The sequence below is a fragment of the Xiphophorus maculatus genome, chromosome 1, assembly GCF_002775205.1.
Source record: "Xiphophorus maculatus strain JP 163 A chromosome 1, X_maculatus-5.0-male, whole genome shotgun sequence".
Lineage (NCBI taxonomy): Eukaryota > Metazoa > Chordata > Actinopteri > Cyprinodontiformes > Poeciliidae > Xiphophorus > Xiphophorus maculatus.
In genome coordinates this window covers 7,129,003-7,152,778 of record NC_036443.1, presented here as the reverse complement: position 1 = coordinate 7,152,778, position 23,776 = coordinate 7,129,003, and the positions used below count along the sequence as shown (strand labels likewise).

The following is a 23,776-nucleotide window of genomic DNA, read 5'->3' as shown; positions in this document are numbered from 1 at the left end:
TCCTGTGAAACGTTCTCTGAGACTGTGATGAGAGCTTGTTTGGATTCCTGGAATGTTTTATCTAATTTGCCCCCAAACGGTGAGGTTACTGCATATAGTCTGGGAACAAGTTTGAGTACAAGTGTGTGTGTGCATAGAGAGACAAAAAAATACAGATTGCTGCATTTCTGAGAGATATCGACTCCCGGCCTGCTGACAGCAGCAACAACTGTGTGAGAGATGAGCGCTCTGCAAGCTCTCTGTAACAGATAGCGTTGAGAATTGACCTTGGGATCCTCATTTGAACTCACAGGAGAGATTCCCACACACACACAGAAAAAAAAAAAAACACATCCTTTCCAAAAATGAGATACATGCATTCTAATGAGATGCTACAAAAGAGCAGGATACAGAACAATGTGGAAAGTGTAGCTACATAAAAATTACTCTGCATTTTTCTAATAGAAAAGAGAGGGAAGGGACTCAACATATAGAAATTACACTACACTATTATTTGTTTTTTACCTCAAAGGGACTGCTGCTTAAACTGATTAGCTTTGATATCGCCCGATTTTCATTGCTCAGCGATTTCAAAGTTTAATCTTTGGACTTGATTCCCACTTACAGTTTGTTTCCTTTGAGGGCGGCGTGGTGAAGCAGATTGAAGCCTCTGTGGTTCTGCTGGGTGAAGTCAATGTTGGGCACTACGACCAGGATCTCAATGATGCTGCGGAAATCCTTAGCAATGGCATCATGGAGCGGCGTGTCCCCGTATGAATCCTAACAGAGTAAGTTGACAGGCAGCACAGTAAGTAAAGATGTTGCATAAGTTAAAAGAAAACTGAACCTGGATGCTTTTCAACGATAATTAAAAGCAAACGTTTGTTTTAGTCTGAAGACCTCTGAATACCTTCCATGAAACATTCTTCCAAGTCAGTGCAAAAGCAGACGGAGAAATAGACCATATGCACATTTGTCACAGATAAAACACAAACACACTCCAGGCTGACATGTTTTTAGCTGAGTAGCCACATCATTCAAGCAGAATAAACTGAGTTAGTTAGTCAAATCAGGGCCAGGCTGCGGGCATGTTAGGCCATCTGAAAAAAATCTATTCAAACAAATACATTATCTTAATGAGACAGTAACACCGGGTCAGGAAAACTATAAATAAATATTCATACAGAGTTCCAACAATTTTTTTTCATTTCTACGGAATTCTAAAGGAAGGAGAGAAAGACTAAAAATGGATGAACGACGGAGGGCAGATTAATTCATCCATGGTCGGTCGGAAAATGCGTAATCTATATCTAAAATTTGTCCAGACAGTGTAGGACCCCTGTATCCATGACTACGATGTCTGATGGTGCAAGATTTTGAATTTCTTCCCAAGATATTTCAACAATCCTGCCACTATTTTAACAAGTCAAAGTTGAAACAACAACCAAAATTAGCACAAAAAAAAGACAAAAGACAAAAAAAAGAGCTTTTAAAGAAAAAAATATCAATTAGAGTTGTGCATGTCACAATAAAATTTTTGCTGGACAATAAATTGTCCCACTAATGATTGTGATAAATGATAACATTGTTGGTTTGAGACCATTTTCAAGTAATATAATGATAATGGCATAATAATGGACCTTGATTTTGTAAAGAACTACTGGAACTTGAAGACATTTCAAATAAACAAAATAAAGCCAAAAATAAGTAAGATGTAAATAAGAACCACAAATAACCAAAACCATAAATAAAATGGATTATGATTAAATAAAATATTAATTGTCAGAGTAGAAATTATTGAGCTCATTTTAATGTATTATGTGATAAATTGATTAATTGTGACAAGCTTAGTTAGGGTGTTTTTTTTGTTGTTCTTTTCAGGACATGAATGTATAGTACAACATATTGCGGTTAACGCTGGAGAGGTAAGCACTCTGCACCCGCTCACCTGGAGATTGACGTCAGCCGCATGTTCAGTCAGCACTCGCACCACGTCAGTGAAGCCCTTGTTGACAGCGATGTGGAGCGCTGTGCACATGGAGTTGTTCAATACGTTGACATTCGCCCCTTTGCTCAGCAGCAGCCGCGCAATCTCAGCCTGGTTACTGAGTCAAAACAAAACCAGTGCAGGTAAATTATACATTCTTTTGATTGGCAAGTCTTCATTTTTATCAAATGCCGAATTAATTGTGGACTAAATTAGCAATCGATTAATTGTTAACTGGAGTATACAGATTCAAAAACGGTCAGTTGCTGAAAGAACAACATACTAAGGGAAAGAATTAAAACTGTACAAGAAATATAAAATTTTTGATTTAAAGATGAACAGAAACCTTTGTCTGTAAATATGTTTTGCCCAGAACTCCTCAAGTGTCATAGTTTCAGAATCACCTGGTTCAAATTCTGTTATAAAAAAACTAATATTAAGGACCTTTTGCTATCCAATTATTAATTGATTAATCCAAAAAACAGTCACCAGATTTATCCTACACAGTACTGCTTTTCATGTGTTGATAGCAGAAGCATTTATTTGGCTACTGATGCATCCTTTGCTACAAATGATCAAGTGCGCACTAGAGGGATTTTATGTTGTTGCATTTTAGGCAATAAAATGTTTTCTTGTTTAAAAGATTCCGCCAACTTTTTTTATTATTTTATTAATCGATGAATCATCAGAACAGTCGACGGAAAAGTCGGTGACTAGAATGATTGTTAGTTGCAGCCCTAATCAAAACATTTCATCAACTGAGTGCAGCACAAGAACATGAATGCGCCCTCACCCGAAGGCAGTGTAGTGTAAAGCTGTGTCTCCGTCTTCATCTTTGACCTCGACAGAGCTGTTGGCCTGCAGCAGGGTCTTCACCACCTCTGTGTGGCCTTGGTGAGCGGCGACCTGCAGAGCCGTCTTGCCTTGGTTCTTGATATCCACCTGGCAGGAGCACAGACACAGTTGGAGATTCATCCGCAGCAGAGAAGCAGCGCACACCAACAGAGCTGATCAAACACTGGCAGGAAATAATCTGCGTATGGACAACCGTGCTCGTCATACACGTGACGGGAGATAATCCCGCCAGGCAGTGGTGTCATAGCAGAATGGATCCGTGGGGGCACAACAAACACAGCAGCGAATGTGTTCATCCCCCTTCAACCTTTCCTCATTTTCTCACTTTAATAACAACAAACTCCAATGTGCTTTACATGGGTTTGAAGTAATTATGGCTGAAACAATCGGATGAATGAATTATTGAAAAAAAGTTGTCAACTAAATTAGTGTACAGGCTCAAAAAAAAGGTGAAGAAAACAACATATTCAGAAGCCAAAGCTGTACAAAAAAATATAGACATTTTGCTTTAAGATAAAAATGCCTTTGTCTATAAATGTGTTTTAGCCAAAGCTCCTCCAGTAGTAAAGTTTTACCTTCACCAGGTTCAGATTTACTAAAGGAATACTACAGTATCGCATTTTAAGAAAATGTTAATTTTCTTTATTATTTCTTTATTTCCATTTTTAAGGTATTTCTAAAACTGTATAAAAAAAAGGCTAATAGGGTTAAATGAAAAATTTGTAGAATGTGATTTTTTTTATCTGATTAATCAATTAATCATCAGAATAATTGATAAATTAATCAATTTCAAAAATAATAATTAATTGCAGCTGTAGAAGTAGCAGAGAAACAAGAAATGCATAATATATAATAAGTGTGTAATGAACTTGTGTTTAACCCCTCCAGACGTTGACGTGGTTGGAATGTGAAAAAAACGTTAAAAAAGTCGATGGGGTGTCAATACTTTTACAAGGCACCGTACCTGGACACGCTTTCCGAAATACTCCAAGGTATAAAAAGTAGAATAATCTTTAACAAGAAATTTTATTTGTAAAAAAATAAATAAAAAAATAGGCATAAAGATTTTTAAAAAACAATATAAAGAGACGTTTGTCAGGACGCAGCATGTTTAACGTCTTTCTCCTCAAACAAGAGTTCAGATTGTTAAATTATTTGTAGCCTCACTTTATAAGTACTGCACATGGATATGGAAAAGGGCTGTTTTTTCCCCAAATCACTGGGAAACAACTCGCTCTGTCCGACTGAAGGTCGCAGAGCTCCATTTATGAGGTTCATTTAATCTTTAGAAAGAGTTTTCCCTGCACATAAAACACGGCAGTGACGTAATCATTTCTTTGTGAAGCAAGTGTAAAGGTACAAAAAGGTAAAAAAAAAAAAAAACAGCATTATCACATTTGTGCCTTTCTAATGTAATTCATTAGAAGGGCGCTCATACACACCAGAAGATATGGTTTTAAAGCTGGGGTCTTCAAGTCCAGTCATCAAGGGCCAATGTCCTGTGAACTTTAGATGGGTCTCTGAGAAAGGGACACATCTTAATGCTGCAGGACATCAGCCCTTAAGGCTTGGAGTAGAAGATCCATAACGTAAAACATTTTTTTAAAAGTAATGGTTAGAGTTTTCCTAAATTTGTATGGATGTTTCCAAGCAAAGCATTGGGGAACTTGGTTAAACATGATGGTAATTGTGATCAATCTGTGTTTTCTGACATAACTTCTGCTGTTCCTTTTCTTTTTATCACACAAATATATGATAGGCTTTGAATTATACTTCCCTTTCATGTTTTTTTAGATGTTTGGATTGAGATTTTACAGCCTCAGCATGGCTGTCGCAGGTTCGATTCCCCTTCTCTCATTACCCACTTTCCTGTCAATTAACTATCAAATAAAGGCCACTAGAGCCAATAAAACCTTTAAAAAAAACAAAAAACTGGTCATTATAATTTTCAACAAAAAACTCCAACAGATCATTTCTACTTTGTCATTATTGTGTGCAGAAGTTTTCTGCATTTCTCTTTTTTTTAGAAAACGCAAGTAACAAAAAGAGGAAAATGTGAAAATAATCAGAATGCAAAAAAAAAATTTAAAAATAGAATCTGTCTGCACATCAATGCGCAGTTTTGTCTCTTGAAGCAATGAGACACACCCCTGACTGCAGCATGTCGCACTAACCTTGTCGGGATGTTTCTGCACCAACTCCCGCACTTTGCTGGCACTCCCGTGGGCTGCCTCGATGACGAGCCGGCCGGGGTTGTCCTGCTCCGTGGACTGAGACAGCAGCTTCTCCAGCACGGAGATGACAGTACCTGAAAAGATACAAAGAGGAGCAGGGAAAGGTTGAGGAAAGGGAAGACACAAGAAAGAGGGAAAATGTTACTTTCTTTAATCCAAATGTTAACTGCAAAGGATGTTCGGCAGGGGAAGGCAAAATCTGAATGATGCAACTGCTAATGAATTTGTCAGAACCGAGCAAAACCAAAGGAATGAGTCAAAATGTCCCTTCCATGCAGAGTGAATCTGACCACACACACACACACACGTCGGCATGTTAGCACCTTTCAATCCACTGAGGTGAACATAAACACAGAGTATGCCATCATTAAGAGGCTGCTGAGAACTTCAGACATGATGACAAATGTCTGCTGAGCTGCCAAAGCGTCTTGCTGTCAGCACACTGGACCATAACATGCTTTGGGTGAAGAGCGCTTAAACAAACAGACACCTTGTTCGCACATTAATGGAAAAAAAGGAAAAGAGAAGGCCCTTATTGGCAGCCTGTGTGAGGAAACATGCAAAAGCAGAGATGGAGCTAGGAGGAAGGCTGGAGAGGACTGAAAGAGCGCAGCGTTTGAGTCGGGCCCCCTCGATTCCCGCAGAGGCCTTACTTCCAGATTCGTTGGGGTTCTCGGCCGTCATGAGGTTGGCATCAACCTCTGCAGGCTGGGCCGTAAGGCACGCTGGGTTGAACGTCCACGTCTGACCTCCAAACGCCACCCGCAGGTCACCATCAGCGTATACTTTCAGCACCTTTCCCACCTGGCCAAGAACCTTCAGACAAAAGGCACCAAGTTAACAAACATCCTGCAGAATGTAGTCTGGTTACAATTCGTTTTGTAATTTAGAGATTTTCATTTCTAATTCGGATACAGGTCAGATATATTACAGATTTATTTTGGTACGTGAAGTAAGTACATTTATTAGAGATGTATGAAGAAACCAGATGGGCCGACTTATCTTCATCTGCCTCTTTTCCCCAATCAGCAAACACACCGAACATATGAGCTGCTGCATTACAACAACAACAATCCTTCACGTGGACAGAAAACCTAAAAGCTAGCTCCGTCAGGATCAGAAAGGTTTTACACAGCAGAGCAAGAGCAATGTGAGAAGCTATTTAAAAGGAGTTGCATTTTTACGACATGTCAAGACATATCAGTGTTTTATTCAGGCATAGTGAGAGAAAGAGACTTTCAATAGATAACAGTAAGGTTGAAGGTCTTACAGCAAAGTAAATCTGTTTTATCCATCTCTCTGAGAACATACTAGATTTTGAAATGCTGACAGCCTTTTTGAAGTTGTGGATCACAGAAAGTATTTTTATTGTCCAGAAAAAACATACATATTAAGGTGGTTTGGTTGATGCGCAAACCTCATTTATCTCTAAGGTAACAGCTTAATATGTTGACGTATTTTAAAATAGAAAAGTCTTGCTTTACAGCCTCTCCTTGATGCTAACATAAATAAGCACAACAGAAAGGCTAGATATAAATATATTTTTATAGTTACTCTTCTTAAAAAATTATTTAAAAAAAAAATCCATCTGATGAAGTTTTCTTCTAGTAGGTCAAAGAAATCAGCCACAAAATTATGACCGGGGCATTTTAGTTGTTTAGTTGAGGTAAGTCAGACATGGGGCAATAATCAAGTTAGTTATAAAAAGGCAAGCAATACTTTCCCAAATAAAAATAGTGATCATATATAGCCCAAAGGAAACTTTTCTTTACATCAGAATATGGACCTTTCACCACCAAATAATTTAATCCAATTAAGCATCTTCCTCCTTTTTAAAGGGAGATTGCATTAATAATAGGGACTCAAAGTCTCAAGACAATCTGTGTAAACTTCAGTTCTTCGTTTTACTAGATCAAAAATCAAAGCATATAAAACTAGAGTTAGATAGAAAGTCAAACTTAGCATACAGGAGTCATGCTGTCTGTCCACTCCCCATGGCCAGCCTGAAGTCTCTTCACATTTTCCAGCTCATCCAGTACTTTAACCAGTTCGCCAACTCCAAAGGTGTTCACCTGTCGGAAGAAAGGGGGGAAAACACATGAATGAATCTGTGAAGCTAAATTTAAAATCATACTGAAGATGTGATCAGAGAGGTTTTCTGTGGTTCGGTACTTTGGTGAGAGCTCCCGGGTGGAAAGTCCAGCGGATGTTGTTGCTATACTGGACCCGGACGTCTCCTCTGTCAGTTATTCTATGAACCGTCCCGATCCGACAAATGTACTGCAAACATAAATAGGTTGTGTCACTCCAGGTCCCCCCACAACTCCCTCCACTGCTGCTCTGACCTCAACGTTGCCTTTGGCAGCTGTGACTGAAAACGTGAATGCTCCGTTTGCCTTCATTTTATTAAAGCATCCACCTGAACCACTTATATAATATAAAGTCTCTGTGAGCCAAGTGGGCTCACATGCTGGACTTGTGACTGCATTCTCCCTGCACATGTGCACAGGACAAACCAACTGGAAACCAAAAAGAAGTGCATTTTGTACTTTACATTCCACGGAAACCAAGTGAAGAGTTGAGTAAAGCTGCCTGTTCTCATGAGTGGGATGTGAATTTCTCACCGGAGGGGATGCTTCTCGTACCTCTGCCATTTTTGGATTCCACCCTCCGTGTCCTTCCTGCATCTGTCGCAAGATGTCCACCTCCAATAGACATTTGACTTTGTCTCCCTGCTGAAACGAGTGGCCATCGGCGCTCTCCTGGCGCTGGAGCTCTGCATGCTCACCTGGATGGGGAGGAATCAGCAAGAAGACACCATCAATACTCGGGGACAGATTCAGAAGGATAACCTTTTAAATATTGTACTTCATGTTTCTACGCTGTCAGGTCTTGAAATCAAAGTAAAAATTTTTGTTTGGGCAGACAATTTTGCTTTGTAAGGCCAATTCTGAAAATGTAAAAGTTTAAAACCTAATGACACAAACTACAACATTTTGTTGTGGAAATTTACTGCAAATATCCTCAAAAAAGTTTGCATTTTTTGTTCTATTTATATTTAAAAATATTACTTGGTCCTTATTTAATTTTTGCCCAAGTTATTAAGAGTGGAAAGTCCAAAGAGCAAAGAGTTACACACTCCTGCACAAGCCCGGAGTTGAAAAGCAGAAGGAGAGAAATATATGGTTTTATTTTATTTTTGTCATAGAAATGAAAGACACATGTACCTATACGTAGATATATTTCAGTGCACTGAAGTGGCTCCCAATTAGTGACTTGTGTGTAATGTCATCCAAGGATAAATGCAGCTGCTGTTTGAAGACTACGAGTTTCTACAGATTAAAACTAAAAGTATCAGCAGGCAGGAACAGGGTTGTGGAGAAGCTTAAAACAGAGAATAGTCAATTACTAAAATAAATGTTAGTTTATTTTAGTAAAAGCTACTAAAAGCTTTTAATAAAAGCTTTTAGTAGCCAAAACCTAGTCCTAACCTGGACCCAGAATTTGCTGACGAGACCTAAACATCGGTAAATAAAGATACAAGTCAAGTTTCAAATTATTACTGTAAATTGAAAATCATATATTATTTTCCTACAACTACTTTGTGTTGGTCCATTACATAAAATCCTAAAAGAATGACAAAGTGTGGAAAGATGAATATTTTTGTAGTAGAAACAATATATCTTACTGACCAAGCTTAGGTAGGTGATCTTTGTAGTAGAAGCCTCCCTGGCCATCTGACACGTACTTCAGGTCCACTTTGCCTTTGTGGCCCATTCGGTAGACATTGGTGGTGCCATTGGACCAGGTGACACTGGCCACGCTGCGGCCAGACTCCGTGTCCCAACCACGAATGTCCACCACTTTCCCAACCTTACCCTCCCCGCCTAAACATAGAAATACAAACACACACAAAAAATAACACACACACACACACAAAAGAGATATGCAAAAAGCGGAGCTGCATAAGTTTGTGGGAAGAAAAGCTCAGTGAAAATTAAAATCATTATGTTTAAGAATAGCAAATAATAGTTATGAAAAAAACACACAGGGTGGAACAGAAACATGCAACACATGGGTTAAACACTTAATTGACAAAACACACTTGTCCATTATTTCTTTAAATTATTCTTTCTACACATACATTTCAGAGCCATATTATAAGAACACGTATTTTATGATGTCTTTAAACCATTTAAGACACTTGATTGCTTTACTTCTAATTAACTCCAAATAAATCAGTGAACTACATAATGACTTGTTTGAAAAAAAGGGGAATGTGAGAATGCTCAGAAAGGCCCACATGCACTGGCTGAATACACCATTTAAGCCTGATGAGTGAGTTAACCAAACCCCAGGGCAGAAACCAAAAGGACATTTTGACTCATTCAGATTCAGACAAACAAACAAACAAAAAGTTATGACCACTCTGTCTTTCTTTGAAGGGAACATCGCCAAGCGATCATTTTCATTTCAGTTTCTAATCATTTCTAAGCACAACTGAGAGCAAAGCTGTGCTTATCTGACAGAGGAAGCATTACAGACAGAAACATGACATGTCACATTGTGCTAAAACATGTAAGTGCAGATGTTCACAGATGACAACCAATACACAAATAACTGAACCACAGAGTTCAAGTAATGGGACATCCCCCCCCCTCCCTTCCAAATAGGGAAAAAAAAATGCAAAGAACACGTTATAAAACAAGCATTCGATAAAGACACTGACACAAACAGGCTGGCGCATCTGTGGGACAGACTCAGATGACTCACTGGCGGTGTAAGTGCACCCAGACACACACAGATGCAACATTATTCGGGTTATTGAGGCGTGCGGTTAGAATGGTATTCATATGGTGAGGCATTTTGAACACATACTATGTTTAAAGAAACAGCACCCAAAAAAAAGACGAATTTCAAAATGAATACAACCAGGTCGGTAACAAGAACAACTCCTACCCTCACCCCTCCTCCTTCAAACACACAAACACACACCACTCACCGTCTTGGTTCCCCCAGTCCCAGTCTGGTCCACGGACGACTTTAACGCCCTGGAAGATTCCTTTGAGGATGATGCGTGGGAGGTTCTGCCTCGGTGTCAGGTTCACTCTGTGACAGAAAGAAGAAAGATGTGTCAGCTCACACCTGAGCAGACAATTTGAATTAGTGGTTTTTCCTAACAAGTATAATCTTAGCGCACACTAAGTATACCAAGTAAGACCACAGTAGTGGACAGCTGAACGACCGTACTTAGCTTCTTGTGTAACATCGTGAAAAAAAGAAAACTCTTCATTGATAATGCATCATTTTTTGAAGGAGGCAGTTACAGTACATTATGTAGCCAATTTTTACACAGGAGTTGAAATTCTGCAGAAGTCTAGAAATGTACTAAATTACAAAACTTTACTCTTCACTTATTACTTTCCTATTGTGTGGGATGGTGGGGTTCCAGATAAAACAACAATAATCAATAGTTCACAACGACTTATGTATAAATGCATGCCTGTAACAAGGTGCACCAAGGTTTTATAATGCTGATAAAAAGTCCAAAATTCAGACATTACACAGTCACATACACACACACACACACACACACGCCTACACACAGAAACACCCCTGCACTTTAACTTTATTCCACCTTGATCATTAGATTGTCAAGTGATAGCACCACAAAAACATCGGTGCTATGATGCATAAGCGGATCCATTTGGTTAAGCTGGCAGAACGTCAGAAATATTAAATCCAAGGATTTAATCTACTGATCGTTCATGATAGAGTGCTAGTTCTGCTTTAAGAAACAAACAAATGACAACAAAAAAATCTTTCCACGTCTTTTCGGGCTGAGGAATATTGGTTTTTGCAAGTATTAAAAAATATGTCAAGTATAAGATCAAATATCCTGATTTATAAAAGCATCATCCAGAGACCTAAGTAGTTAGACATTCTTTTTATTTAAAAAAAATGAAAATCTAAATAGTTTTGGCCTATTAATTAAATTAATCAAAACTAAGAACTCGAATCATGTTCAATCTACAAACTGCTCAATGAACAGCTTGTGCTTGGATGCACTTCTGTGAGCTTAAATAAATGCAGATAAAGGTTAGAGAGAAAAGCTTTAATTCAAAACTGGAGACAATCATGCAATTTCTTCATGTTCTTTTGGATACTAAACTCCTACGTCTGCCCTGGAGCACATTTTCCTCTACTTAATGTCTAATAGTCTTAGAAAAAAAAAAAAAAAGGTCAAACCTAGAATTGACCTCAGAAAACATGACATTGGCATTCTACAGAGAAAACTGAGGCATACCTTATTGTGAAGATTTGATCAGGCCTGGTTGCAAAGGAGCTGCCTATTCCCATACTTCAACAGGATCCAGCACCAGCTTCCATTGCAACCAAACAGCTCTCCGACGAACATAAAGTCAATTAAAATCAGATGGAATTTAAAAAGAAAAAGGAAAGAAAGAACGGATTTTATGAGCACTCCTTTTTAAGGTCGTAGACTTTTTCTTGGCATATCAGGTCCCTTTCATGCTAAGTATTTTTGCTAGACATGCTTGCAGGATCCTCTGAGCTACAGCGGTAAATAGCTGCCCATTTGGCTCGTAAAGCCAACTAACAGTAAATCTCAGCGTGTGGCTGAGGTCGGGCAGGTTTGTGCAGAGGTTTTAGCCTAATCCTAGACAGCAGAGCGATCAGAAAGCACCTTAGGGCAAGTCATAAACATCCACATGCTGCCAAGTAAATGCCGACGTAAATATACAAATGCACCATCTATAAAATGAAATAAGGTTATTTTTTGAGCTTTACAGGGGGGGGTTGGATGATGAGATTGCACTTCGATTGATAGACCGAGTCAAATGATCAAAACAAACAAGAGTAGCACTGCTTACGACAACAAAGCTTCCTTATTACTATGAAACTGTAGCAAGAAGCGGATGTGCAGTGACAGATGTTCTAGTTTTATGACAGGGAAACATGACCTCAGCGCTTGACATTTGTTTTTAATTGCAGCCTCTCTTCCGAGGGATCAACTTTTGTAATCCTGCTGAACCAAATGTCAACCCCGATAACAGAAAGGATCAAGAGCAAAGACCTGTACCTACTGACACACAGGCAGGTTCAGCTACCACTCGTCAATACTTACAGCAAACACACAAGAACAAAGGGCAAAGTGAGCCCTGCGTATTAAGCTACTCGTTTGATTAAACCCGGCAGCTTGAGAACGAAAGGGAGGTCTCAGAAGTTTTGAAGTGAGGTTTTGTATGAAAGGTATAAGCAGTTAATGTCTTACCTGCCGTAGATTTTGGTGGAGTCATTTAGTAGAAATGAAGCCATTTAGTAGAAATGTTAGGTTCAGCTCAGGTTGAGCCTAACAGCTCATCAGAGAAGAGCCGAGAGTCTAGAGTAAAAATCAATACAAAACATTTCACTTACCAACCATTATGACACTGCTGTTTTTTATGCCACTGTCTAGATAATTGTTGGTTTGTATGTAAATAAGGCAAATAAGCATCTGGATTTATACTAAACAAAGATACTATGAATAGTATCTACTGTATATATAATGTTAGCTGCTTATAAACTTTACACAGAACCTCACTTTAGAAATTATGAACTATCTCGTTAATATCAGTGCCTTCTGAGGTATGATAGTCAGTAAAAATATGTCCAGATTAAAACAAATGTGTTTGGTTCATTTCTTTTAACACATTCAAGAACAATTAAACAGTGAACCAGTGTTGAGAGTATGGAAATGAGAAGCTGTATGAAAAATGAAAATAATTTTGCGAAGAAAACCAATTGTTCCCTGCAGCCCAAATGAGGCAAAATATGCTTTAAAAGCTCAACTTAAAGGTTAGAAAATCAACATAAAAGAAAATAAAAAAAAATCACACCCTGTTATGGGTCTGACGTGAGCGCGGACTGGAAAACAAACAATGATCCTGTGGCAGCAGTGTAGTGCTTTATGTGCAGAGTAAAGGATTAGACAGAGACTTGATCCGATTGGTTCCCTGGAACTGCATGTGTGCTGTTTGTGTAAGAAAGAGCCGATTAACTAGCTGCACGCCATCCCAGCTATTTGTAAACATATGGTCCAGACGTATGCCTCCAGATGCTTTGTCCAGCAGTCACAGAGATGTTCCACAGTCCGATTCAGCGTGAGAATCAAGCTTGATGAAATGGATCACTGAGAGAGCTGCCCTGAACACCAAATGTAAAATAAGAAACAATATTTATATATACATATAAATAAAAGATAATTCGCCAACATCTTCTTCTACCCAAACCTGTTCCTGATTTGCCTCTCGATGCTACCTGGGTATCTTCTAGGAAACTTAAAATTCTTAATCCGAACATAATCCATTTAAATCTGATGTAATTATAAAGGGACACTTATTAACGGTACATCCGGCTCACATCGCACACCATGTTTACGAAAGCGAAACTCGTCAACCCGTCAGGAGACTGGAGTTTCAACTACCCCGGTCATTAACCGCAACTCCAATAATTTGCCTTTAAGGCGTCTTTCAGTCTGTCTTAACACCCCTTTCATAAATCTTTCCTGGCTCTACGATAGGTCACACATATTAGAAAACCAAGCTAAATTTGGCAGTCTGGACACATAGCAGTGTGTCTCATGATTGCCAGAGTATAAATTAGTCTTTTGAAATGCGGTCAATGAAATTTGGGTCAATGTGGTCTAGAAATAAAGAGCCATTGTGTGTTAAGATGGGGAATACATATTCCTCGCCATTTGGCTGTCCCATTTGTTTGACAGGTACAGCAAATAACTTTCATGTGACGTCCCAGATGTGAAATCTGCGTCAGTGTTGGTCAGAATGCAAAATATCATTTTTGGAGAAATTGCAAAGTCTGCAACTGGAAACAAAGTTTAATTTAGAAAAACAAATAAATAAATATCCCTCTTTGCAGTTGTTGAGTCTACTATAATCATACAAATGATTCGACACAATCAGCCAATTTCAACAATAGCGTCATAAACACATTCTCATGAGATGTTGGAGAAAGTGCTGAAAAAGAAAACGACTGCAAAGATAAATTTAGCTGTTTACAAATATTTCTATTAAAAAAAAAAAGAAACACGGATGCAGGTTGACAACAGACCAAAAACCCAGAGCAATAAACCAATTAATTTAGGATTAGCTCATTCTACCCCCCGTGTTACTCGCTGAAGAGCAAAATAATTTAAGGATATAGTGTTTGCAAAAAAGCATGATTCTGCAAAAACTAAGGTTAAATTAATCGCCCTTTATTAGGGATGTAATGGTGTGAAAAAGTTGTAGCGTTTCTAGAATGCTTCAAGAATAAAGAAAAATGTAAGAATATCTTATTAATTCAATACAAAAACAAGAAGATTAAAATTGGTGAATTGTTGGGAAAAGCCCTCATGACCACAAACATGTCTGCCGCTATAAAGACTCGTTCGCATTTGAGGCTGTTTGAATGTTACAGGCAGCTGGGTTTTATTTCTCCTCCATACCGGTGAGGATTGCCTTTAGCTTGTGCATTATGTCAAATGAGTAATTACACAAAGCGTTTGGCTGGTCAACCTTCCTTTGTCCATTAGATCTGTTCCTGTTCTTTGTGTTAGTACCGTTATGTAGAGAAACACTGCGATATTTTTGCTCTAGGTAATCATACTGTAAAAATCTCAGTAGTCCATCACTGCATGGATTAGTTGGTTAGTATATGACAGGCTGTATCTCATGATAAAGGTAAAAAAAATAAATTATTTTGCTAGTAGATATTGATTATTGGAAATACATGCTTATGTTTCCTTTAAGTGAACTGAGTAGATAACAGAAAGAAAGAAAAAAAACTGAATCTTCAGTTGTCTGATCAAAACTGTATATGTTCAAAACACTAAAACTGTAAATGTTCAAAATAATACAAGGCGCAAATGAACAGGACCATATACACCTGGATGCGAGTAAAGCCTAATTGGGAAAAATAGGTTATTTTTCCCAATTAGGCCTCTCATCGCCTTTTGTTTTGGATTTGTACTATATAAAAACACGGGCTTCCTGCTGTTCTTGTTAGTTATTCAATTCTCATTTCATGTTTACTTCCTGGCTCATCCCACCTAGGTTCTGACTAGTTTCCAACCTCTCGAGGGGGAAAAACAAACCAAAAAAGGAAAAACAACAAAACCTGATGACTCGGTCACATTGAAAAGAGCAGTGAGTCATGATTCCTACACCTATTTGCGGCATTCATTGGACAAGCAGGCTCAGGGAAATAAATGGAAAGGGGCTGGACCTGTACCAGGCTAAACTCTAGAAGAAATCTGGGTCATACATATCACCTCGTTAAAATGAGAACAGGCCATCCAGCTGACATTCAGACAGTGCCGCGAGCCGTTTGGAGCGTTGCTGTGAACTGATGCAGAAGAGAGGATTCTGAAGGGACAACTCAGTCGAGTAAATCTGGGTTCACAGGACACTTGCAGTCAGCTCACTAAACATTTGTACAAATCTAGGCCACATGTGGTTTGTCCAAGCTGACAAAAGAACAAAGCTATTTGAAAATATGTGCGCCGTTAGAAACAAACAAACAAACAAAAGCAATAAAAATCCAAATTATTTACCGGTAACTGCAGTGATAATGAGGCAGGTTTGTTTTTTTGCTAGGAACGCTTCTCTTCAGCTCCTTGAAACTCACATGCAATTATTCTGTAGTAACAGACAAGATTCAATATTCACTTGAAGAAAATACACTAAAAAGACACCACAGACCCGGTTTTTCTAATTTTAGGTTTGTATCCAAAAAATACTTTGTTTACCAAATGTGAGCAACTATTGATTGATATGTGCTAAAAGACTGACAGCACTATTCTAGAAGAGAACAACAGGACCAGGTATCAAACAACGGATCAGGCAAATGTTGAAGACTTTACATCTGGAACGCATAACATATCTCCAAAAAGGGAAAAGTGAATTATTTGAAAACATTTGGAGACCCTTCAGAAATTTTGTTGAAGATCTGGACTTGTCTCAAGATGAAGAAACCAGCTAAAGACAAGATTAATGTCAAACCATAATGTTAAACAAGGGAGCCTCAGCAGTGGACTATTATCTCCTGTATACTTAAAGGAATGTATGCAGATATGTATCTAAGAGGGCGTTTGTTGGTCTTGTTTATTGTATTGGTTACATGGCAGGTATATCTGTAAAAAATACAATAAAAATATTGTTGGGGAAAAAAAAGACACCACAATTGATCCCAATATGAGAGAAAGACACTAATGAATTGAACATAAAAGTAAGGTTTTCTTCTAAATGAGAATCAAATTTTATTCGATTTTATTAAGGCTTCTTTGCTTTCTGAAACCCGGTTCCATGCTGGTATGCGCCCTTTTCGCAACTGTAGTTCTCCATACTCTCTTGGGGTTATTTATAACTCATGGTCCTTCATTTTAAAGACCACCGTTTTTCTCGCTGTTGGTGGGTATTAAAACAAATTTAATACTCACAGTCTCAGAGACACCATAACAGTCCTACAGTATGCCTCATTATTGGTGGGATGTGCTTTTCCTGGTTTAGGCCTATAACGTTTGTGCCAAGTGAACATTACTGGGCACATAGTAATGTGCCAAGTAATTTATGCTTGAACTAAATATCTTAGGGTTATACATATTATCAGTCTTTTTTTGTGATGTCGGCAAACTTTGCATAATTTAATTTAACATTTTACAAACCACTTAATTAGCTGTGAAGATAATCTTGTGCTTATTTGGAAACAAACCTAATTCCAACTAGAAGCCCTAGCCAAAAGCTGAGGGAGACACATATGAGAGAATTTAAGCCTCTCTTTTATATATGGCTTATTTAAATAAATGTAAATAAGATACATTTATTTACTTGTGATGAAGGCAAAATTGACACCTTGATCTGGGGTATTATGATCACCAGAAGGTTTGTTGCATTATAACTACTTAATCAGAGTAAGCAGCATCAATTTTCAATGAGAGCTCTTGTATAAATGGAGTCCACCTATACCGCTGTTTAAATATGAATAGTAATAATATGGCTAATTAGTGGTGTATCTAACAAAGCAGTAAACCTTTCATAAATCAGTAATCAGTGTGGAATAATTCGTTCAAGTTTGACCTGCTGATACGAAGTAGCTTTCATGCATTACCTCGAACTAATGTGGTCCTGCTGCCTCTTTTACATTTTGTCATAAAAAAATACTGACTTTTTTTTTTACCTTAATAAATGTCTATTCAGGGCAGAATAATCCAGCCACGGTTAACTGAGTTTAAGTGTTTTAGATTTTCAAGCTGGAGACATTCAGATGCAGCTCTAAAAGCTGCAAAATTCTCCTTTAATTGAACGTCAAGTTGAAAACTGTGAATTTGACTCCTTTCTGAGCAACATTACTCACCTGTGGCACAGACCTAGATTTTATTACATTTCTGCACCACACAACAATCACACTCCCTGCTGACGAGACATACAATCAACCAAAAGAAAGCAAAAGAAGGTATAAGTGACAGATAACCGTTTTGTGTGCATCCATGTGAACCACATAAAAACTGCAACTTATCTTCCTTTTTTGGGCTGGAAAAGATTTGAGCCATGAAACGTTTTGCATAGATTCCTGCACACGGACAAGATCCTTGAAATTTGGGGAATGTTAAAATTAAAGGTGAAGTGCAGCACTCACGGCTGGGAATGGGCCGTCTCATAACGCTCAAACGGATGACTGAGGTCGTGCTTGTTGTTCATGTAACACTGGGTACACAGGTCGTAGTCGAAGCACACTTTGCACTTCCACCGCATTCCCATGATGCCATGCTTCTTGCAGCTGTCACAGATGATATTGGAGTGACGGACTCCTGCAAACAGAACAAGTGGTGAGGAAAAGGAAATGGCTGGGCACATTCCTGACATTTCAGTTTTCTATTTTTAACTGAAGGAAACAGTTTTACCTACAGTGTGGAGAACAGACCAAACTAAACCCAACTAATGTGGCAAAACATTCAAGTTATTTGATATATGTTAAAGCATAATAGTATCTAAAGCTAACAAATAGTAAAGAGGAACAAAGAGGTTCAAACAATTGAACAAAATACTCTCAGCCCCAAGGCCTCTTTTTTGTCTTTTGCTGAACTAATTGAAGGAGCTTCTGAAGCAGAAGTATGTTGTTGTAAAGAGTGTGTGTGTGTGTGTGTGGGTGTGTGCGTGTGTGTGTGTGGGGGGGGGGGGTGTAATCCCAAATAGACCATGATGGGTGATGACAAGACCCCTGAAAATGGGTTTCGCAAAGCTTGAGCATAGACGATGACATACAAGCTGGAATATTGCAAACAAAAAAACAACAAAAAAAAAACATTTTAGGAATCAGAGGAGAACAGAACTATTTCTTCATATTGTAATAGGGTGGAAAATGTACTTTTAAAGTTAAAAAATATATAGAGAGATTTTTGGGAGAAAAGTATAAAAATTATTCATGAAGATGCACAGAGAAATCTGTTGGTGACCATGTTTATCTGAGTTTGGTGTGGAAGTTGAGGGAACTCAGAGTCAGCTGTATGTAGTTAGCTGTTTAAAGATTAATTCAAAGGAAGCACAAAAAAGCTATATGAAATAAAACTGTATTTTTTACATTATTTACGCTGCGAGAGAAAGAGGATTTCTGACAAATAAACTCAGAAGAATGTTAAAAAGTCTCAAAGTAGCTCATTTCTGTTCTACTTGAACTGTCCACCTCTGGTATGGAACATGCTGCGATTAGAGGAGGTGGAAGTTTTATGGAAGTTGAGAGTTAAACTGTTAATAACCAGGGAGACAGAAATGTTAGCACTGCTAGCCATGCTAAGTGGTAATAAGTTGCTAAAAGCAGTTTAAAATGACAGCACTGTGAACTTTCACCTAAAAATGTTATTAATGTAAATCTAATCATTGTACAATTTTTACTTAATGGGTAAAATGAATCTGATCAGAAGTAGGCCAATCACAATACGTTTTGCTGGATGATAAATTGTCCCAGTGTTTGTGATGAACTAAAATATTGGGGGGGTTTGTTATAGTTTAACATACTTATATGATAACCTAAACAATGTTATATTTTATCATATAAATATTGATAATGACATAATAATCCAGCTCACGCTCTCAAAAAGCAAAAATCTTTGATTTTGTAAAGAACTTTTAGCACCGAAACTGGAAGACCATTTAAATCCTCAAAATGAAATATGACAACTAATTTATCCAGCAATTAATTGCTCATAGCAACGGGCGTAATCATGAGTTTATGTTTTAGCACAACCTGATCTTCACTGCTTACCAATTTGAGCATTGTCATACAGCAGCAGGTCATAGGCAGCCTGGTATCCTGTGCGGTAGTTGGTTCGTGTGCCGCTGTCCCACTGAACCACCACCGTCTTGTCCGGGGTCGTCGTGCTCCCCTGCCGACCGATTTCCACCACGGTGCCCACGTGACCCTCGCCGTCGTCCTGGTTTCCCCACTTCCAGTCCAGGCCACGCACCACGCGCATCCCTACCTCCATGCTGCCTCTTTTCGGGCCTGGCCTGCAGGCTGCGGGCAAAGGCCGAGGCCTGGCAGCACAGTCACCCCCGCTGCTGCGCCTCCGGGCCTTGTAGGAGGAGGAGGCGGATCGCAAAGAGGGTATCGCCGGGAGAGACGGCACCAGCGTCGTTTCCGGGAACAGATCGGGGGTGACTGAAAGAAAGAGCAAGAGGAAGTGCATGAAGCACGCTACAAATGTAGAGGTAACCACTCAGAAATAAGCTATGAGAGAAATAAAAGTGTCTTAAAATGCTTTGCCTTTGGCACCAATCGAATAAACATGAGATGTCGTTTAGATCAGATTCCAATACTTTTAAACAAGTTAATCCTCCGACCTGTATGCACGTTCACACAGCCTGCGCACAACTGTCAGCTACAGCTGAGGGATTCGACACACAGCGCGCCATATGTCTCATTAATTTCAGAACATAGTTCTGTTGGCTGGTGGACCGTTCACTGGAGGCCTCACTGCGTGTCATGGCATACTTCTGCAGAGAGCAGCTGGGCTTGACTGCTACGTCCTGCTGCGCTAATCAAGCCCTGACCTGGCACAAACACTCACCGACAGCCTTGTACCAACATCCTTAACAGGATCCACAACTATTGTTGACCTCATTTTGGCTCCTCCGGAAGTCTGGTTCATTTTTGTGTAAAATTTCCAGATGCCTGAAGATAGCACATTCATCTGTTGAAACTGTTTTATTCAAGTAAAAACACAATGGGAACGTCCTCCCATCGTCCTCTTCTGGAAGGAAATGGGTTCTACTTTCCAGATATGGACAGATTTGGTTTCAAATGTCCATCAACCCAAAAATAAAAGCAAAAAAACTTTGTGAGCAAAGACAAATGGGGCCCTTAGCCATGAAAAAGCATTCACTCCAAAAGAAATAAAAAGCTAAATTTACAGTTTACAAATGCTTACAGCATACTTGATGTAATCTGATGAAACTAAAACAAAAAGTAAAACATTTTTGGACATTACGTTCATTGGTACATATGCTGTAAAACGGGAATGTCACCACATTGCTGAAAGACCGGTTAGTTAGCTGAAGGAAGGACTGGTGCACTTTACAAAACCATTGGCTTCAGGAATAAAAAAACATGATGTGAAAATATTGAAATGACATCTCAAGACCTTGGCCACCAAGTTTTAGCTTTGGTGCAAGAAGGTCAGTGACCCTGCAAACACCATCAAATTAGTTACAAAGTGGCTTACGGAGATTTAAAAAATACATTAAAGTGACCATAACAAGGCCCTGATTCCAGTCACGGCCAAATCATTGGTTTTATAGACAACTTTTGGAAGAGTTGGAAAGGTGTCTGCAAGCAAGACAGCCTACAGACCTGACTCAATAATGACCGTTCTGTCAGGAGCAATGGGCCAAAATTCCAAACAATTGAGCAAATGTATACAATGTGACATGCAGGAAACAGTAATTATTTTTGGTCATTCTAAACAACCAAAAACAGGAAGCATTCAGTGTGAATTACTGTTTGGTTTCAGTTCTGTAAACGTCTGAAACTGGAAATAAGAAGCCAGAGCCTCGTCACAATAAAGGAGGTCTAAGGACTTGTGTTTCAACCCTATGATAAACAGCACCAGTGGTTTTAATGACTGCAGCTGAGGGCTAAGTGCTAGAGACAGGAAGCGATACAGAAAGGAAGCAACATTTAGAGGATACGAAAGCTCGAGTCAGCAGTACAGCAAGAAACTTCTGCTGAGGACCATGATAATCTAATTACACTCATTAGTCACATATGATGTATTAAGATGTTCATTTATGCTCTTGCAGTTTTCTTCCTTTCTGATGCATACAAAAAGTTGTGGGATTTCTGTGTCTAATCACACTACAAGAAAAAAAAAGACAAAGAAATTGAAAATGCCAGGAAGCACAGAATAGTTCTCAGCAATAAACGCCTCGTGTGTGAGGTTTTGTGTGCACAATGAATTGTTTTATTTTAAGCGGCAATATTTTTACTCAATAACTTGCAACATGTGTCCATCGTTAATGAAATAAAATGTATGTTTATAAACTACTCTTATTATCAGGTCTTTAAACAAATTTACCACAAATGTAAAGCGAATAACACCAAATAACAAGATGGAAAGAAGCTGAGATTACTCATACTGCATCTTTATCAAGATTGCAAGGTGATTTCTGCATTAAGCTGTCCCTGCTTATGATTGAAAACATTTAGGATGTGGGGTGTTTAAAGAAGAGAACGTAAGCTGCTTAGAATCTTTTTTTTAGGTCCAAAATGTCAGCTCAGCACACATAAAAAGAAAAAAAATCCAGCCGCCTAATCTTAAAGAATGAAGATGGAGGAGGTCCTTCTCACTGAAGAAGTTTATAGGAAGCTCCTTGTCAGATCATTTTAACACTAGAACTTCAAAAACCTTAAAACTGCAGAAAAATTGCACAAGGAAAAGAAACAAAATAGTCCATCACTGAAAAGCAAATACAATGTAGGACCTGAGAGAGACAACGTTAAAAATAACTGTTTTAATTTTATCCAGTAGGTTTCTTCAGACTGGAAGTACTATAAACATTTTGAAGTAGCAGAGCCAGAGTCCCAATTCAAGGAAGTAGAAAGATTAGGGTTATGAGGAAGCATCAAAACTCAAACATTTTGGCGCTCATAACCAAAGATAAAGCAAAATAAAGACAAACATATATTTGGTCAGTAATTAAAAGAAGGGTTTGATAGTTGAAATACCCATGATGTTTTTTATCGATTATTGAGAAAGGTTTAAAATCATTTTTGACGTGTTAGTTTTTTTTAATAAAATGAAAAGAACTCTGTACAAAATTGACTGACTGTCCTCTTACATTGCTTTAGTATCTTTTGAGAGATGTCTTTCTCTCGTACTTCTTTTAAAAAAAACAACTGAAATTCACAAACACACAATCCAGAGAAAAATCTGGCTCCATTTTCAGAACTAAGGCAACGTGAAAAGTGAGGGCCTTCTTAACGAATCAACCACTGGGAAATCCGAGATTTACATCGTAGCAAGTGTTCAGTGAAACTATTTCTTGAAACTTTGTTGCAAAAAGAAAAAGGAACATATCCACGCTTGGGGAAAAAAAACAGCAACTATAAAGTTCATTTGTTATTAAATCTTCAAGGCTCTTTTATTGACGTTTCTGCGTTGCACAACATAATGACACCAAACTGTGAAACTTTTAAATGTGGCATTAACTGTTTATTGCGAGTCACTGCAACAAAAGCCAAAAGAAAAAAGCGAAAGAAAAGCAAAGCAATCAAACTGTAATGTAGCTGATGATGTCATTTTGGCCCAACAGGTGAAACCGCAGAGGATGTTTTGTTATTCCAGGGGTCGGCTGTCGGCTGTCCATTCCTCTGTCATGTTTGTCTGTGTCGGCGTGTGTGTGCGTGTGTGTGCTTGTCATGACTAGGCCACCTGTGTTGATGAAATGTCACTGCCAATCTGCAACAAAGGGCTAGAACATACGGGATTACAGCTCTCTGCCTGCAATAACAGATGGGTCGGCTTCCGTCACACACTGCCGAGGGCTGGTTGCCGATGCCACCAAAAAACCGCCTTCGCAAAATCAGCCTTTTAGCTACATTGCAAAACACATGCATTCAGAACCAGGAGATATTTTCTGTAATAGACAGAAAACTACAATTCTCGTGTTCTAAATGGTGTTACACACCATGTGCTTCAGCAACATAACTACATCAACTGTAAATTATTAAAAAATAAATAATAAAGCTCTACAGGAATGACCCGCTTCCTAGAAAAGTTTTCCCATGATAATGTCGGTACTCAAACTTTTATCCACTGCACCACACAGCAACTTGCATTGCATAATTATCATACTTTAACAGAAATGCTTAGCTTGAACCATCAAATACTGTACAGTGTTGTTCTTCTAACATTTACATCTACACAAACACAGCTTAATAAGAGTACAGATATGTAACTAACAGTCAGGCAGTGACTGGTCAGTGACCCCAGCCCTTTAATGTTTTTTTTCTGTCCAAGTAGAAAGAAAATGATATATGGTTTTTCATCTGTATTTTGTATGCAAAATTGAAAGTGTGGCATGCGTTTGTTTTTTTGTTGTTTTTTTGACGTCAGCCACCTTTACTGCAATATCCGTAAATCAAATTCAGCAACAACCACCTGCCTTCA

The 23,776-nt window shown here is 38.6% G+C and overlaps 1 protein-coding gene across 3 annotated transcripts in view; it reads right to left on the bottom strand.

Moving 5' to 3' along the window:
* The window catches only part of mib2 (mindbomb E3 ubiquitin protein ligase 2), a 50,970-nt gene that overhangs the window by 16,870 nt on the left and 10,324 nt on the right, over window positions 1-23,776 (bottom strand). For all 3 annotated transcript variants that reach the window (XM_023331453.1, XM_023331449.1, XM_023331443.1), the window contains exons 2-13: window positions 19,372-19,767; window positions 17,749-17,920; window positions 10,058-10,164; window positions 8,748-8,942; window positions 7,701-7,843; window positions 7,228-7,335; window positions 7,023-7,127; window positions 5,709-5,871; window positions 4,996-5,129; window positions 2,760-2,908; window positions 1,928-2,084; window positions 605-759 (exon numbers count right to left, since the gene is read on the bottom strand). In XM_023331453.1, coding sequence (XP_023187221.1) covers window positions 605-759; window positions 1,928-2,084; window positions 2,760-2,908; window positions 4,996-5,129; window positions 5,709-5,871; window positions 7,023-7,127; window positions 7,228-7,335; window positions 7,701-7,843; window positions 8,748-8,942; window positions 10,058-10,164; window positions 17,749-17,920; window positions 19,372-19,594 — 1,811 coding nt within the window. In that variant the 5' untranslated portion in view covers window positions 19,595-19,767. The remainder of the gene's footprint in view (window positions 1-604; window positions 760-1,927; window positions 2,085-2,759; window positions 2,909-4,995; window positions 5,130-5,708; window positions 5,872-7,022; window positions 7,128-7,227; window positions 7,336-7,700; window positions 7,844-8,747; window positions 8,943-10,057; window positions 10,165-17,748; window positions 17,921-19,371; window positions 19,768-23,776) is intronic.